We start from the raw sequence: 16,234 nt of genomic DNA on the forward strand, positions 1-16,234 counted from the left end.
TTGGCAGAACAATACCTCAGCTGCCAAGTAGGGTGGTGGAGGCAGGCACGCTGGCATCGTTTAAGACTTACCTGGATAGTCAGATGAGCAGTCTGGGAATGGAGGGATACAAACGAATGATCTAGTTGGACCAAGGAGCGGCACAGGCTTGGAGGGCCGAAGGGCCTGTTTCCTGTGCTGTACTGTTCTTTGTTCTTTGTTCTCCTTGCTCTGTACTCCTCACCTTCCTGACTGAATATCTATTCATCTCAACCTTGAAAAGCCTCAATTATTCCCCAGTATCCACAGGCCTTTGTTGGAGCAAATTCCAGATATCCGTGCCCTTTATGTCCAAAAATGCTTCCTGAAGTTGTTCCTGAAAGGCCTGGCTCAGATTTTACTTTGTTTCTAGTAGATTTAGAACTGAGATAGACAGGCTTTTGACCTATCAGGGAATCATGGAATATGGGGAATAGACGGGGGAATGGAGTTAAGGCCAATGATCAGCCATGATGGTATTGGATGGAGGAGCAGGTTTACAGAGCTGTCTGGGCTACTCCCTTTCCTGTTTCCCATCTTCTTTAAGATGCTGTCCCCTTTTTGATTCTCCCTACAGAGGAAGGGGTTTCTTTGTATTTGAATCATAGAATCCCCACAGTGCAGAAGGAGGCCATTCAGCCCATCAAGCCTGCTCCAACAACAATCCCACCCAGGCCCTATCCCCATAACCCTGTTAACCCTCCTGACACTAAGGAGCAATTTAGCATGGCCAATCCAGCTAACCTGCACATCTTTGGAGTGTGGGAGGAAACCGGAGCACCCGGAGGAAACCCATGCAGACACGGGGATAACGTGCAACCTCCACACAGACAGTGACCCAAGCCGGGAATCGAACCCAGATCTCTGGCGCTGTGAGGCAGCAGTGCTAACCACTGTGTCACCGTGCCTGTTGAATTGTTTTTATCATTTCAATGACCTCAATCAACCCACTCCTCAATCTGCTTCATTCTGACAGATGTGGTCAGCAGGCAATGCACCGTTGATAATCAAGCTGCCTTTCTATGTCTTGCAGTCTCACCAACCTCAAACTGTGCATCCAAGCCATGTCTTTCTGATCCCTGAGGCACTGACACCGCATGGGTATGACTTGTACCGGGTGGCAGAGTCACGACGACACATGAACCCCACTACAGAGGCTTGGAAGATGCATGGCTTTGATCTGTACAGAACATTGGAGTCACCTCCATGCCTTGGCCCTGGACCACCGTTCTCCTCCGATGTCTCTAGCGGTAAGTCTGGCTCCACCCAGGCATGTCAAAAATGTTATCGTTAAGGACATCAATTTCTTGCTCAAGAGCAACTCAAGAAGTACTGAAACACACCATTGAATATGGGTTGCTGCTTGTAATGCTACAACTGAACTTACATCCAGGAAACCTCCACATAGGAAAAAAGAACACTACCCGATCAATAATTTCAGCCACAGCTCATTGGCTAGCACTCGTGTTTCTGGGTCAGCTGTTTGTTTGTTTGTTTGTTTGGTTCAGGTCCCAGTCCAGAGATTTGAGCAGATATTGTAGGGTGACACTCCCAAAGTAATATGTCAAGTATGCTGCACTGTCAGGGTGCCGCACTGTCGGGGTGCTGCACTGTCAGGGTGCCGCACTGTCGGGGGTGCTGCACTGACAGGGGCGCTGCCTTATCAGAGGTGCTGTGTTTTTCTGACATTTACTTGTCTCCCCCCCCCCCGGTCTATTACGATTCCCATGGTGGACGGGACAGGAAAATTCCCCCCAACACTTCTGATAATGCAGCACTACCTCAATGCCATATTGGGACTCCATACACTGGAGATCGATGGGAATGAACTTGATCCATTGGAACTGGATGGCACCATTTCAGTCTGGTGAAGTGCTGCTGGTTATGTACTTGCTGTGTGTAACCCCTGACACCAGGTTTGTAAGGACGCTCTCTGCTGTATAATTGCTATGATGTGGAGATGCCGGCGTTGGATTGGGGTGAACACAGTAAGAAGTCTCACAACACCAGGTTAAAGTCCAGCAGGTTTATTTGGTAGCAAATACCATAAGCTTTCGGAGCGCTGCTCCTTCGTCAGATGGAGTGGAAATGTGCTCTCAAACAGTGCACAGAGACACAGAAATCAAGTTACAGAATACTAATTAGAATGCGAATCCCTACAGCCAGCCAGGTCTTAAAGGTACAATGTGGGTGGAGGGAGCATTAAACACAGGTTAAAGAGATGTGTATTGTCTCCAGACAGAACAGCTAGTGAGATTCTGCAAGTCCAGGGGGCAAGCTGTGGGGGTTACTGATAATGTAACATAAATCCAACATCCCGGTTTAGGCCGTCCTCATGTGTGCGGAACTTGGCTATCAGTTTCTGCTCAGCGACTCTGTGCTGTCGTGTGTCGTGAAGGCCGCCTTGGAGAACGCTTACCCGAAGATCAGAGGCTGAATGCCTGTGACTGCTGAAGTGCTCCCCCACAGGAAGAGAACAGTCTTGCCTGGTGATTGTCGAGCGGTGTTCATTCATCCGTTGTCGTAGCGTCTGCATAGTTGCCCCAATGTACCATGCCTTGGGACATCCTTTCCTGGAGCACTTCAGCAGTCACGGGCATTCAGCCTTGGATCTTCAGGTAAGCGTTCTCCAAGGCGGCCTTCACGACACACGACAGCGCAGAGTCGCTGAGCAGAAACTGATAGCCAAGTTCCGCACACATGAGGACGGCCTAAACCGGGATGTTGGATTTATGTCACATTATCAGTAACCCCCACAGCTTGCCCCCTGGACTTGCAGAATCTCACTAGCTGTTCTGTCTGGAGAGAATACACATCTCTTTAACCTGTGTTTAATGCTCCCTCCACCCACATTGTCTGTACCTTTAAGACCTGGCTGGCTGTAGGGATTCGCATTCTAATTAGTATTCTGTAACTTGATTTCTGTGTCTCTGTGCACTGTTTGAGAGCACATTTCCACTCCATCTGACGAAGGAGCAGCGCTCCGAAAGCTTATGGTATTTGCTACCAAATAAGCCTGTTAGACTTTAACCTGGTGTTGTGAGACTTCTTACTGTATAATTGCTATGCATGATTTGTGCCAGGAGATGGCAATGTTGCATTTAATAGAAGCTATTGCAATTCTGAAAAGCAAACCCAATTTTAATATAAATATCAAAGCAAAACACTGCGGATGCTGGAATCTGAAACAAAAACAGATAATGCTGGAAAATCTCAGCAGGTGTGGGGTGGCACGGTGGCACAATGGTTAGCACTGCTGCCTCATAGCGCCAGGGACCTGGGTTCAATTCCCACCTTGGGTCACTGTCTGTGTGGAGTTTGCACGTTCTCCTTGTGTCTGTGTATTTTTTCTCCGGGTGCTCCGGTTTCCTCCCACAGTCCAAAGATGTGTGGGTCAGGCTGATTGGCCATGCTAAATTGACCCTAGTGTCAGGGGATTAGCAGGGTAAATATGTGGGGTTATGGGAATAGGGCCTGGGTGGAATTGTGGTCAGTGTGGACTTGATGGGCCAAATGGCCTCCTTCTGCACTGTTGAGATTCTATGCATTCTATGATTTCAGCATCTGTGGAGAGAGAATAGAGCTAATGTTTCAAGTCTGGGTGACTCTCTTTGTCAGAGCTGAAGACAATAGGGTGAGGGGGGACAGGGGGATTGACAAAGATGTCATAGACAAAACGACAAAGGGTGGTGATCATGGCTAGATAATGACAGCAGCCATTAAGAGATCAAACCCAATTTTAATTTTGAAATCCAACCATTTTGTCTTTGATGGCTTCAGCCGCTAAGTGCCATTTAATAGTTTGTTATCGATTGTTTTTTCTTAATTACAGCGTGTATATTTATCCTGAGGAGTCTTTTTGTCCATTGAGTATACTGTCTGAGTTAAGGCTGTCTCAGGAAGAATTGAGAATGGTGCAGATCAGAAGGCGACTATTTGGCCCATCAAACTAACCAATTAATCTCTCTTCCTTGCACCTTAAGTTTATTTATTAGTGTCACAAGTAGGCTTACATTAACACTGCAATTAAGTTACTATGAAAATCCCCTAGTCACCACACTCCGGCGCCTGTTTGGGTACACTGAGGTAGAATTTAGCATGGCCAATGCTCCTAACCAACATGTCTTTGGACTATGGGAGGAAACGGAGCACCTGGAGGAAACCCACGCAGACACGGGGAGAATGTGCAAACTCCACACAGACAGTGAGCCAAGCCGGGAATCGAACCCGGATCCCTGTTGCTGTGAGGCAGCAGTGCTAACCACTGTGCCACCGTGCTGCTCCTTCTCCATATCCCTGCAATTTTTCACCTTTTCAAGTATTTATCCAATAAGTTATTAACCCACCACCCTTTCAGACAAGTGCGTTCCAGAACAGCTTGCTGCATTTAAAAGCGTTCTCCTCATCTCGGTTTTCTGCTAATTACCTTAAATTTGAGTCCTCTGATTACTGACCCTCCTACCAGTGGAAACAGTTCCTCTTTAATTATTCTACCAAAACCCCTCATAATTTTGATGCCCTTGCGCAAATCTCCCTCAACTTGTACTACAGAGAGCAGAACATTGCCAGCCTCTCGAGTCTCTCCACTGCATTTAACTTGTTCCTGTGTTAACCTGGCCTTCTATCTGAGTATTCCCATCCCTTTAGCTCGTTTAATTAACATTGTACCTGGAGACAGGACAATCAATTGACCCAGAAAGTCCCAGTGGCCAAATACATTGCCCAGTGAGGGCTTTAAGCATGCAGATAAGGATGGTCCCTGGGTCTCCATTATGTCACTGATCTCAGCTGAATCAGAAATAGGCGAAGATCATTTGCTTCAGTGATTCACTTGAGAAGATTTTTACATGTGCGCCTTAGCAAAGGACGGGGTCATGTTCTGCTGTGAAGGCCATGGATAAATAATCCACCGAGAACTCATGTCCAGGTTTATGTCTGATGAGTGGAAATTGAGTGATCGATGACAAACAAAAATAGAATGCTGGAAAATCTCAGCAGGTCTGACAGTATCTGTGGAGAGAGAATACAGCCAGCGTTTTGAGTCTGGAAGATCCTTCATTGAGTGATAGATACACCTGGCCTGCATGAGTCATTGCAGAGTCCTGGTGCATAATGAGAATTGGGCCATTCCTTCTGACTCCGACTGAGCACTGTTTACCGCATTTATCAGGTCTCCAAAGTGCTGCTGCTGCAAAGGTTGGAAGCTTGGATTGACCCTTTTATATTTTCCTTCATCACATTTAAAGGCAGGAGCAATTTCAGAGCAATACGTTCCTGTATTTCCTCAGCAAAACTTAGAAATGACAGTTAAGTCTGAGCAGAGCAGGTAGTCTGGATAAATCAAACAGCCTTTTCTCATTATGTTGCTGTGACATTTCAGGATATTAAATGTGAGAATTAAGTGCATGTTATTTTTCTGGGAAAAGGGTACTGGGGAGGCTGGGGTCGGTCTATTCAAACATTAAATCTTTGCTGCAGGCGCCACATAAGTCTAACATTATGAAAGAAAGTTTGCCCACTGTCATGCTCATTTATTGGATGTTAATTTGAGTTTATTGCGTTAAATTTCCAAGGTCAGTCAGATGTGATATTCAGAATGATCACTTTTTAAAATGTTTTTCTAGGGCAGATTCACACTGGGATTCCACTTCCTGTTCCAGATCACACCTCATTGGCTATTTCTTCTGGCACAGTGATGTCGCTTCCTGTCCATGGTGCAGACTATACATCGCTTCCTCTTCCTGCCAGAGAGTGCACATCCTTTCCTGTTTCCATGGGGACTCAGGTGTCCCATTCTGTTACAGACGATGTCTTAGTGCCATTTTCAGTTTCCAGTGCTGGATATTTGTTGGATAACACAGCAGTATTTTAATACACCGACTTATAATCCTTCAGTGTAGCAAACCCTCCTCTCCCTATATCTAACCCTCTCGTAATGGTGTGCTTGCAGATGGAGACCAGTCACTGGACTTTGCGTTCTTTAGTGTGATTGTTAAAGATTAATGATAACAAGTGTCCTAATGTTTACACTCCTCCCATTTTCTCTCTCCCTTTCTAGAATATGCTGGTAGCACCCATGACGCTCTTTTACTTTGCCAGACCAACCATTCACTGGGGATGCACGGTGGCACAGTGGTTAGCACTGCTGCCTCACAGCGCCAGGGACCCAGCTTGGGTCACTGTCTGTGCGGAGTCTGCACATTCTCCCTGTGTCTGTGTGGGTTTCCTCCAGGTGCTCCAGTTTCCTTCCACAGTCCAAAAGGCATGCTGGTTAGGTGCATTGACCATGCTAAATTCTCCCTCAGTGTACCTGAACAGGTGCCAGAGTGTGGCAACTGGGGGATTTTCTCAATTTCATTGCAGTGTTAATGTAAGCCTACTTGTGACACTAATAAATAAACTTAAACTCTTCACATGAGAGCTCAGGCAGTTAGCGTGAAGGATTTTTCACCTCAATTATTCATCCAGCCCTCAAACCAAATCCATTCCTGAAGAATGTGATTCAAGATGGCCCCGGAGCGAAGTGACTTCTTGCGAGCTGTCCCCAGCATATCCTCTAATTCTATCTTTTACTCTCGTTTCTATGCTCTTAAAACTGTACTCTGATTTCTTTAAACTCTCTAATAATGCTCTTTTTAAATCACTATATTCTGCACCCTCTCCTTTCCTTCTCACCTATGTACTCTATGAAAGATATGTTCTGTCTGTATAGCGCACAATAAACAAGACTTCAGGGTGGCACAGTGGTTAGCACTGCTGCCCCACAGTGCCAGGGATCCAGGTTCGATTCCTGGATTGGGTCACTTTCTGTGCAGAGTCTGCATGTTGTCTGCATGGGTTTAATACATGTGCCAATAATAAATCAAAAACCTGAAATAGATTGTACCTTAAATTACTGTTGAGAGTTTAATGTGTTCATGTTATTTCCCTCTGTTATTTTTGTTGTTAGGATAGTGAAGGTATATTACATGTAATACAGCACTTAAAAATGCTGGTATCACAATTAGTAATTTATAAGGTCTGTCAATAGCAATTTAATTAAATGTACATTGCAGACATGAAACAAAGTCCAAGTGTGTTTCAGAAGCGTTGTTACTGAATGTAAAGCACAAATCCTGATTAAACTATTCATGTATTTGGTGTAAGTGACCCAACAGCTGATTGGATGATGAAGGTGGTTTCATATAAAGAAAAGGACTGAAAATGATCCCAGTAATCACAGATTCTGACACATGGTACTGTGACAATACTGTGCCTTTAAGAAATGTATTTGTGTCATGTTTCTTGTGCAGGATCTGTGTAGCAATTTGTTTTATTATTGGTGCCATTTTGACTGTAACCGGCAGCTTGTGTTGTTACTGCAGCAGCAAAGTTGATCTTAATTGCTGCAATGTTTGTTTAAATCTGGATTAATGCAAGGTTGCTATTTTGGTGTTTTCCTCTGGGGTTTTCCAGAATATGGCTTAATTAGGATGATTGACGGAGCAAATCATGTGACTGGGTGGAGCTAGACTTACACACACAACTCAGGCTCAGATGCTGCTTGGAGTTGTTAGAGAGCATTGCCTCTCTTTTCCATTCTCTGAAGTCTGGAGAGTGGGATCTGCCAGAGACTAGGTTTATGACTCTGAAGTTCTGCTGTTTGAGGATGTATCTTTCTCTGAGAGTCAGAAGACAGAGGTATTAAAAGGCTGGAAATGTAGCACCCATGTGAGCATATCTGCTTTTGGTGCTAACTGGCTCGGAAGAAGGGATCTATGTCTATGGGGATATTGTTAAATTGGAACAATAGAGAGGGACAGCTATTAAGAATTACACTTTGTTATGTTTAAGTATTTTAATTGGTAAAAATTATGCTAATTCTTTGTTATATTCTAGCTGCGTTCTTAAATAAAGTTTGTTTGGATAAAAGCTTCCTAGTGAATCACTTGAATCATACCTGGAGTGAAATATCTTATGCTCACCCTAATGTCAAAATCAAAAGGAAAAGTTAGGGTCTAGGCTAATTTCATAATATACTTTAGTGTTTCTGATCTGGTCCCTAACATTACCTACAAACTATGGTAAGACACTCTAGTAATGATACATGTCAGAAATCATTGGGCTTATGCTGCGACACAGATCAGCCATGATCTCACTGAATGGTGGAACAAGTTTGAAGTGCTGTGTAGCCCACTCATCCTCCTGTTTGCAATATCACTACCATTGCTGTTTTTCTTCAACTTTTCCTTTTCTGTAACTGGATAATGGTGAAGAGTTTGAACCTTGGGTAATGTCCCAGTTGACCAAAACTGCTGTCAATTGTATCAGCCAACTTGCTGCATTGGCTGGAATGAACTCAGCACAGAGCAGTGATGTGTGTGGTTTGGCAGTACACTCTGATATCAGATTGGTTTTTAGTGCTCACTGACATATCTGAATGAATCTGCAACTGGAGTAAGTCCGAGGATCTACAACATTCTGTTTGACTATAGCCTGATCAGATCCCCCTGTCACATAGCAACCATCCAAAAAGACAATACAATGGAGATGGGTAAAACTCACCTGGGACAGTAAAGCTGGCAGAGTGAAGAGGCTGCACTTTTACTGATCATACAGTCCCTCAGCCTGGAACTCTGGGTTTTCCGAAGGCCGTTTTCGAGATGCTTGGACTCCATCCTCATGGTAATGTCACAACAACAGTTTGCATTTACATAGCACCTTTCACATTGTAAGATGCCCCAAGTTGCTTTATAGAAGCATTATCAAACAAAATTTGACACCATAAGGAGATATTAGGAAGGTGGCCAAACGCTTGATCAAAAAGGGCTGCATTTACTCTCAACGCCATGTATACACAATTGTTTACACGGTTGCCATCTTTAAGTTTAAGTTTATTTATTAGTATCACAAGTAGGCTTACATTAACACTGCAATGAAGTTACTGTGAAAATCCCCTCGTCGCCACACTCAGGCGCCTGTTCAGGTACACTGAGGGAGAATTTAGCATGGCCAATGCACCTAACCTGCATGTCTTTCAGACTGTGGGAGGAAACCGGAGCACCTGGAGGAAACTCATGCAGACACAAGGAGAATGTGCAAACTTCACATAGTTACCTGAGGCTGGAATTGAACCCTGGTGCTGTGAGGCAGCAGTGCTAATCACAGGGCCACTGTGCCACCTCACGGGGTTTGGGTGGGTGGGTGAGGGGTGGGTGGATACGGGTTTGGGTAGGTGGGTGTGGGGTTGGGTGAGTGTGGGGTTGGGTGGGTGGGTGTGGGTTTGGATGGGTGTGGGGTTGTGCGGGTGGTGTGGGTTTGGGTGAGTGCAGGGTTGGATTTTGTCTAATGTGTGTCTATTACAGGATTTTGACAAGTTCTACAAAATTCAATGATTAGTAAATATTGAAATATCTTGATAAAACTCTTCCTTCAATCAAGTCGATGAGATAAAATGTAACCCTTACATGCAATGTACATGGGATAAGTTACTGAGTACAAATCACATACCAAGCACTCCTCAGGCTGACACCAGTATATTATCTTATCTGCTTATACTAGCTATAGTAAGTCCCCAAGGAACACCAGTGAGCTTTATCTCTCGTAGCTTTAATTATGTGGAATAAATTTGAGGCCAATAGGTCGTCTTGTGTGAGCTTGTTTAATGTGAAGGTTGGCAGTTATCATCATTCCTCACATCCATTAATCTCTGAGGTTGCTCTTACGCCACAGACATTCCACAAACAAATATTCATGAGCTGCATCAAATGTAAACATAGAAATATAGAAAAAAGGAGCAGGAATGCACCCTGTGACCCTTCGAGCCTGTTCCACCGTTCAACATGATCATGGCTGATTGTCTCAATGCCATGCTCCATCGCTTCCCCGATACCACTTGACACCATTAGAGTCCAGAACTCTACCTATTCCCTTCTTCAATATATTCATTGATTTGGCAGAGAATTCCACAGGTATTTTTTTATTTTTACTCCATTCTTAGAGTTACAAATCCAATGCTCAGAATGGGCCGGGCAAAACCCAAATCTATTCCTGGCTTGCTCCAAAAACCAAATTCAAATTCCAATTGAATCCAATTCAAGGTCCCCATAAGAGAGACAAAAAAGATCCAAGCTGAGAAGATAAGGCATCGCACCCCATCGTGGGCTTATCTGATGCTTGTTCTTAGCCAAAAGGCCGAGAAGCGATATTCAGGCCAACAAGTCTATTTAATTTTGACCAAGCAGCCTAACCTTCCATTTCTTTCTCCCACGTGTCTATCTAGCTTCCCCCTTAAATATATCTGTGGTTTTTGCCTCAACTACTCCTTATGGTCGCAAGTTTCACAATCGCATGATGAAGGAGTTTCTCCTGAATTCTGGTTCAGATTTATTAGTGATTATTTTATATTTATGGCCTGTACTTTTGGTGTCCCACAAGTGAAAGCATCTCATCTACTTCTACCCTATCAAGACTATTGGTTCATAATACTGACAACTTTTATTACATCGCCCCTCAGCCTAATCTTTCCCAAAGAAAAGAGTAAAACTGTTCATTCTTTCCTGACTGTTATAACCTCTCAGTTCTGGCATTATCTTTGTAAATCTTGCTCACACTTTCTTATTGTGATTATGCTGTGCCTTTTAGAAATTTTAATTGTGTTCTTTTGCAGGATGTTTCAAGCAGGCCCTGGAATTTTATTGTTGCCACGATGTCTGTAACCAATGTTCCCTAATTGTTATTGAAGCAATATAATGGACATCTTGTTTATTTTTAATCTGGCCTCATGCAGTATCCTGGGGTTTTATGGTCTTTTGGGAATTGCTGAGTGGAGTTTGATTTGAGATTGATTGACAGTTGTGCCATGTGGTTAGGTAGAGCCATGCTCCACAGAAAAGTCCAGGTTTTGCTTTCATTTTCTCAGATACTGTTTGGACTTGAGACAGAAAGTAGTGTCTCTTGTTATAATATCAACACCAATTGTCCAAGTGTGGTATAACCAATGTTCTGACAAGATTTTCTGTTGCATTCAAAATGCTTATTGCTTCCCAGTACATTAACAGCACAGGACTATGTATACCAGGCTACTCCCGACAGGCTAACTGTCTGGCTATATATTTCTATCTCTCAGTATGGTAGGTAATCGCTGGAATTCTATCGCCCCGCCTGCCACGGAATTGGAGCAGGCGAAGGGCGGACAACAGAAACGTCCGTTGACCTCGGGTGGGAATTTCCGGTCTTGCTCGAATGAGACTGTAAAATCCCACCCAATGTCTCTCATACTCTGGGTTGATCTTGTTTAGTCACTGCAGAAGCTGGACCTGTTAGTACAGTTGGCTAGATTGCTAATGTATGGTCCAGAGTAACACCAGTGGCATGAGATCAATTTCTGTTGCAGGTGAGGTAGACTTGGTGCCTGAAGTCTCCGGGCCCGCTAGCATCTCCCCCCGCCCTCCCCCCCCAACCCCTGTGAGGAGTGGTTCACTCCAGCAGGGTTTACAACAGCTTCCCACTAATGGGGAGTTGGCATCCCAACCCCACTGGACTGAAGGGAGGCCAAGGAGGCCCCCCAGGTGGTTGGGGGTAAGGGGGATGCCCCCTGGGCATTTCCAGCCTGGCAGTGCCAGCCTGAACCCCTGGCACTGGCCACCAGACATTGGGCAGTTTCAATGGGGTGGGGCTGGAGGGGGGAGGGGCCTATTGGGGCAGGGCCTATCAGGGGAGAAAAGTGGGGGTGAGGGGTCCTGCTGCCACTATGCATAGGGATCCGTGACAGAGGGAGAGAAGGGCTGATTGGGGCTGGCCATCAGGGTGGTGGGGGCTTTGGGCGGGGCTGCGGGTAGGGGGTTTGGGGCTGCGAGGGGTGGGGGGGTCGGGGAGGTCAGGTCTGTGAGGGTTTGAGTTCGGGGAGATTGAGGTGGGCCAGTGGGAGGGAGTGTCAAGGCTGGCCTGGAGATGTCTGGGAGGCCAGTGATCAGAGGGTTGTGGGGAGGGTCGGAGGGGCAGCAATGGGGGGGTCGTGGAGCTGGCCATCGATTGAGCTGGCCAGCAATTGCAAGGCTGGCAGTGCAGGGCTATAGTGCATGTGCCGATCTCCGCTATGACAGATTGAACATCAGAACATAAGAACATAAGAAATAGGAACAGGAGTAGGCCATCTAGCCCCTCGAGCCTGCCCCGCCATTCAATAAGATCATGGCTGATCTGACGTGGATCAGTACCACTTACCCGCCTGATCCTCATAACCCTTAATTCCCTTACCGCTCAGGAATCCATCCATCCGCGCTTTAAACATATTCAGCGAGGTAGCCTCCACCACCTCAGTGGGCAGAGAATTCCAGAGATTCACCACCCTCTGGGAGAAGAAGTTCCTCCTCAACTCTGTCTTAAACCGACCCCCCTTTATTTTGAGGCTGTGTCCTCTAGTTTTAACTTCCTTACAAAGTGGAAAGAATCTCTCCGCCTCCACCCTATCCAGCCCCCGCATTATCTTATAAGTCTCCATAAGATCCCCCCTCATCCTTCTAAACTCCAACGAGTACAAACCCAATCTCCTCAGCCTCTCCTCATAATCCAAACCCCTCATCTCTGGTATCAACCTGGTGAACCTTCTCTGCACTCCCTCCAATGCCAATATATCCTTCCTCATATAAGGGGACCAATACTGCACACAGTATTCCAGCTGCGGCCTCACCAATGCCCTGTACAGGTGCATCAAGACATCCCTGCTTTTATATTCTATCCCCCTCGCGATATAGGCCAACATCCCATTTGCCTTCTTGATCACCTGTTGTACCTGCAGACTGGGCTTTTGCGTCTCATGCACAAGGACCCCCAGGTCCCTTTGCACGGTAGCATGTTTTAATTTGTTTCCATTGAGATAGTAATCCCATTTGTTATTATTTCCTCCAAAGTGTATAACCTCGCATTTATCAACGTTATACTCCATTTGCCATATCCTCGCCCACTCACTCAGCCTGTCCAAATCTCTCTGCAGATCTTCTCCGTCCTCCTCACGATTCACTTTTCCACTTATCTTTGTGTCGTCTGCAAACTTTGTTACCCTACACTCAGTCCCCTCCTCCAGATCATCTATATAAATGGTAAATAGTTGCGGCCCGAGTACCGATCCCTGCGGCACGCCACTAGTTACCTTCCTCCAACCGGAAAAACACCCATTTATTCCGACTCTTTGCTTCCTGTCGGATATCCAGTCCCCAATCCACTTTAACACACTACCCCCAACTCCGTGTGCCCTAATCTTCTTCAGCAGCCTTTTATGGGGCACCTTATCAAACGCCTTTTGGAAATCCAAAAACGCCGCATCCACCGGTTCTCCTCCATCAACCGCCCTAGTCACATCTTCATAAAAATCCAACATGTTCGTCAAGCACGACTTTCCCCTCATGAATCCATGCTGCGTCTGATTGATCGAACCATTTCTATCCAGATGCCCTGCTATCTCCTCTTTAATAATGGATTCCAGCATTTTCCCTACTACAGACGTTAAGCTGACCGGCCTATAGTTACCCGCCTTTTGTCTCCTTCCTTTTTTAAACAGCGGCGTAACATTAGCCGTTTTCCAATCAACTGGCACTACCCCAGAATGCAACGAGTTTTGATAAATAATCACTAACGCATCCACTATTACCTCTGACATTTCTTTCAATACCCTGGGATGCATTCCATCTGGACCCGGGGACTTGTCCCCTTCAGTCCCATTAGTCTACCCAGCACTGCCTCTCTGATAACATTAATTGTATTAAGTATTTCTCCTGCTGCCAACCCTCTATCGTTAATATTTGGCAAACTATTTGTGTCCTCCACCGTGAAGACCGACACAAAAAACTTATTTAAAGACTCAGCCATATCCTCATTTCCCACTATTAACTCCCCCCTCTCGTCCAAAGATGTGCGGGTTAGGTTGATTGACCACGTTAAAAATTGTCCCTTAGAGTCCTGGGATACGTAGGTTAGAGGGATTAGCGGGTAAAATGTGTGGGGGTAGGGCCTGGGTGGGATTGTGGTCGGTGCAGACTCGATGGGCCGAATGGCCTCCTTCTGCACTGTAGGGTTTCTATGTTTCTATGTCCTCCAAGGGTCCAACATTCACTCTAGCCACTCTATTCCTTTTTATATATTTATTAAAACTTTTACTATCATTTTTTATATTAATTGCTAGCCTAGCTTCATAGTCTATCCTTCCTTTCTTTATCGCTTTCTTAGTCTCTCTTTGTTGTTTCTTAAATTTTTCCCAATCACTTGTTTCTCCACTATTTTTGGCCACTCTGTACGCAGCTGTTTTTATTTTAATACTCTCCTTTATTTCCTTCGTTATCCACGGCTGGTTCTCCCTTTTCTTACAATCCTTGTTTTTTGCTGGAATATATTTTTGCTGAGAACTGAAAAGGATCTCCTTAAAAATCCTCCACTGTTCCTCAGCTATCCTACCTGCCAGCCTGCTCTCCCAGTCTACCTTAGCCAATTCATCCCTCATCCTATCATATTTCCCTCTGTTCAAACAGAGGACACTGGTTTGGGACCAAACTTTCTCCTCTTCCATCTGAATCAGAAATTCGACCATATTGTGGTCACTAGACCCAAGAGGGTCCTTCACAATAAGATCCTTAATTCTACCTACCTCGTTACACAATACCAGATCCAAAATAGCTCGTTCCCTCGTCGGTTCCGTAACACATTGGCACATGTGCAGTGGCTCACTCAACACTATGCTGCCGGCCTCTCCAGCGGGAATAGGGCCCGCCCCTAGATTCTCATTGTGAATCTTGCTAGGGCACTCTGATGCACAGAGTGTGGGAGATTCATTTTGAAAATCTCGCTAAAAAAAGCAGCGGGATTTACTCCGGTTTTTTACGCGAATTCAGCACTTAGAAATTTTTTCGGAGAAGCCCAGCCCAAGTCTTTCAACTCAGGAGGATAGGGAATGCTGGCCCTGAAGGTGATTCCTTTTCCCAGTTTTCTCACTTGGAGTTGGTGACTCGCACCGTTGTCAGCCCAGTGACCATGTTTGAACCAGGGTGCATTCAGCAGACTGTGACACTGAGTGGGGAATAACAGGCAAGCACGATCCCTTCAGTTCACGCACTTGCAGAGTTTCAGGATATCAATCAGGAACAGAAACATTGTAAAAGTGGAGAGAAAATAATTGGTCTCAATACTGTCTATTTGTGGGTGTTATGAGCCTCATTGGAAAGAAAGAAGGATTTGCATTAACTTTCATGACTGGACATCCGAAAGCACTTGACAGGCAATGGAATACTTCTGAAGTGTAATGCAGGAATCTAAGATCTAAAATGACACCCATGGAGGTCTACATTTCTGATAGGAAGGATGCCACCTGCCATCTTGGTAAAGGTGTTAATTAGGTCATGGACAGTTAATATCTGCTGAAAATATGTCGAATGGGCAGACCATGATGCCAGTCACTGTGTAGCACTGATTTGATGCCAGTGTTGCCATTTTGCAGCTCAGATTTCCAGCTGGTGACCTCGCTTAAGTTCATACTGCTGAATATGTGTAAGCAAATTGACGGATCCTATTTTTGATGTCATTAGTTGTGGAATGGATTTGTTGGTCGGGACATCGGGAGGACTCTCTTCTTTTCTTCAAACAGTGCTTTTGGACCAGCCAGGTCCCTCTGAAAAGGCAAAAAGGTCTTCACTCCAATAGCCCATTCAAAGGGCAGAACCTCAGACACTGCTGCTCTTCCTTAGTATCCCTCAGATTTTATAAGATTGCTTCAGTGATGAGACTTGCACTGACACAGATGTGAGGAGACTCACAGCTTCTTTCTCAGAACTGGAGTATTTGACATTCTACACATCAGTTACTTTGAGTTTGTTGGCAGCTTTTTGATCCTTCATCATATTGATGAGTTCCGATTCCCCGGGCTATTATTGCAGATATGGTGGCTATCTTACTGCACTGGCAAATCAGAGGTCTGGATTAATAACCTTAAGAAAGGGATTTCGAATCCCACCATATTTGAGAAATTGAAAACAGCTCAAGATAAAAAGAATCTGAATGTAACTCCAGCATCGGTAAAAGTGATCATGGAGCTATTGGAATGTTTCATTCATTTCATTTAGGGAAGGAACACTGCCAGCCTAAGTGGTCTGATCTTGATGTGAGTCCGTTTCCATGCCAGCGTTGTTGACTCTTAACTACACTGTAAAGTGAGTGAGAAAGCTGCTCCAATAGATCACCACACATTTCACAG

At 45.1% G+C, this 16,234-nt stretch overlaps 1 protein-coding gene across 1 annotated transcript in view; it reads left to right on the top strand.

The window, feature by feature from the left end:
* Nucleotides 1-6,992, top strand: part of pax4 (paired box 4) — a 30,993-nt gene extending 24,001 nt beyond the window's left edge. The window contains exon 9 of the mRNA XM_078234629.1: nt 6,968-6,992. Coding sequence (XP_078090755.1) covers nt 6,968-6,992 — 25 coding nt within the window. The remainder of the gene's footprint in view (nt 1-6,967) is intronic.
* Nucleotides 6,993-16,234: the final 9,242 nt, after the last annotated feature.

The sequence above is a fragment of the Mustelus asterias genome, chromosome 19 (genome assembly GCF_964213995.1).
Source record: "Mustelus asterias chromosome 19, sMusAst1.hap1.1, whole genome shotgun sequence".
NCBI classification, from domain to species: Eukaryota; Metazoa; Chordata; class Chondrichthyes; order Carcharhiniformes; family Triakidae; genus Mustelus; species Mustelus asterias.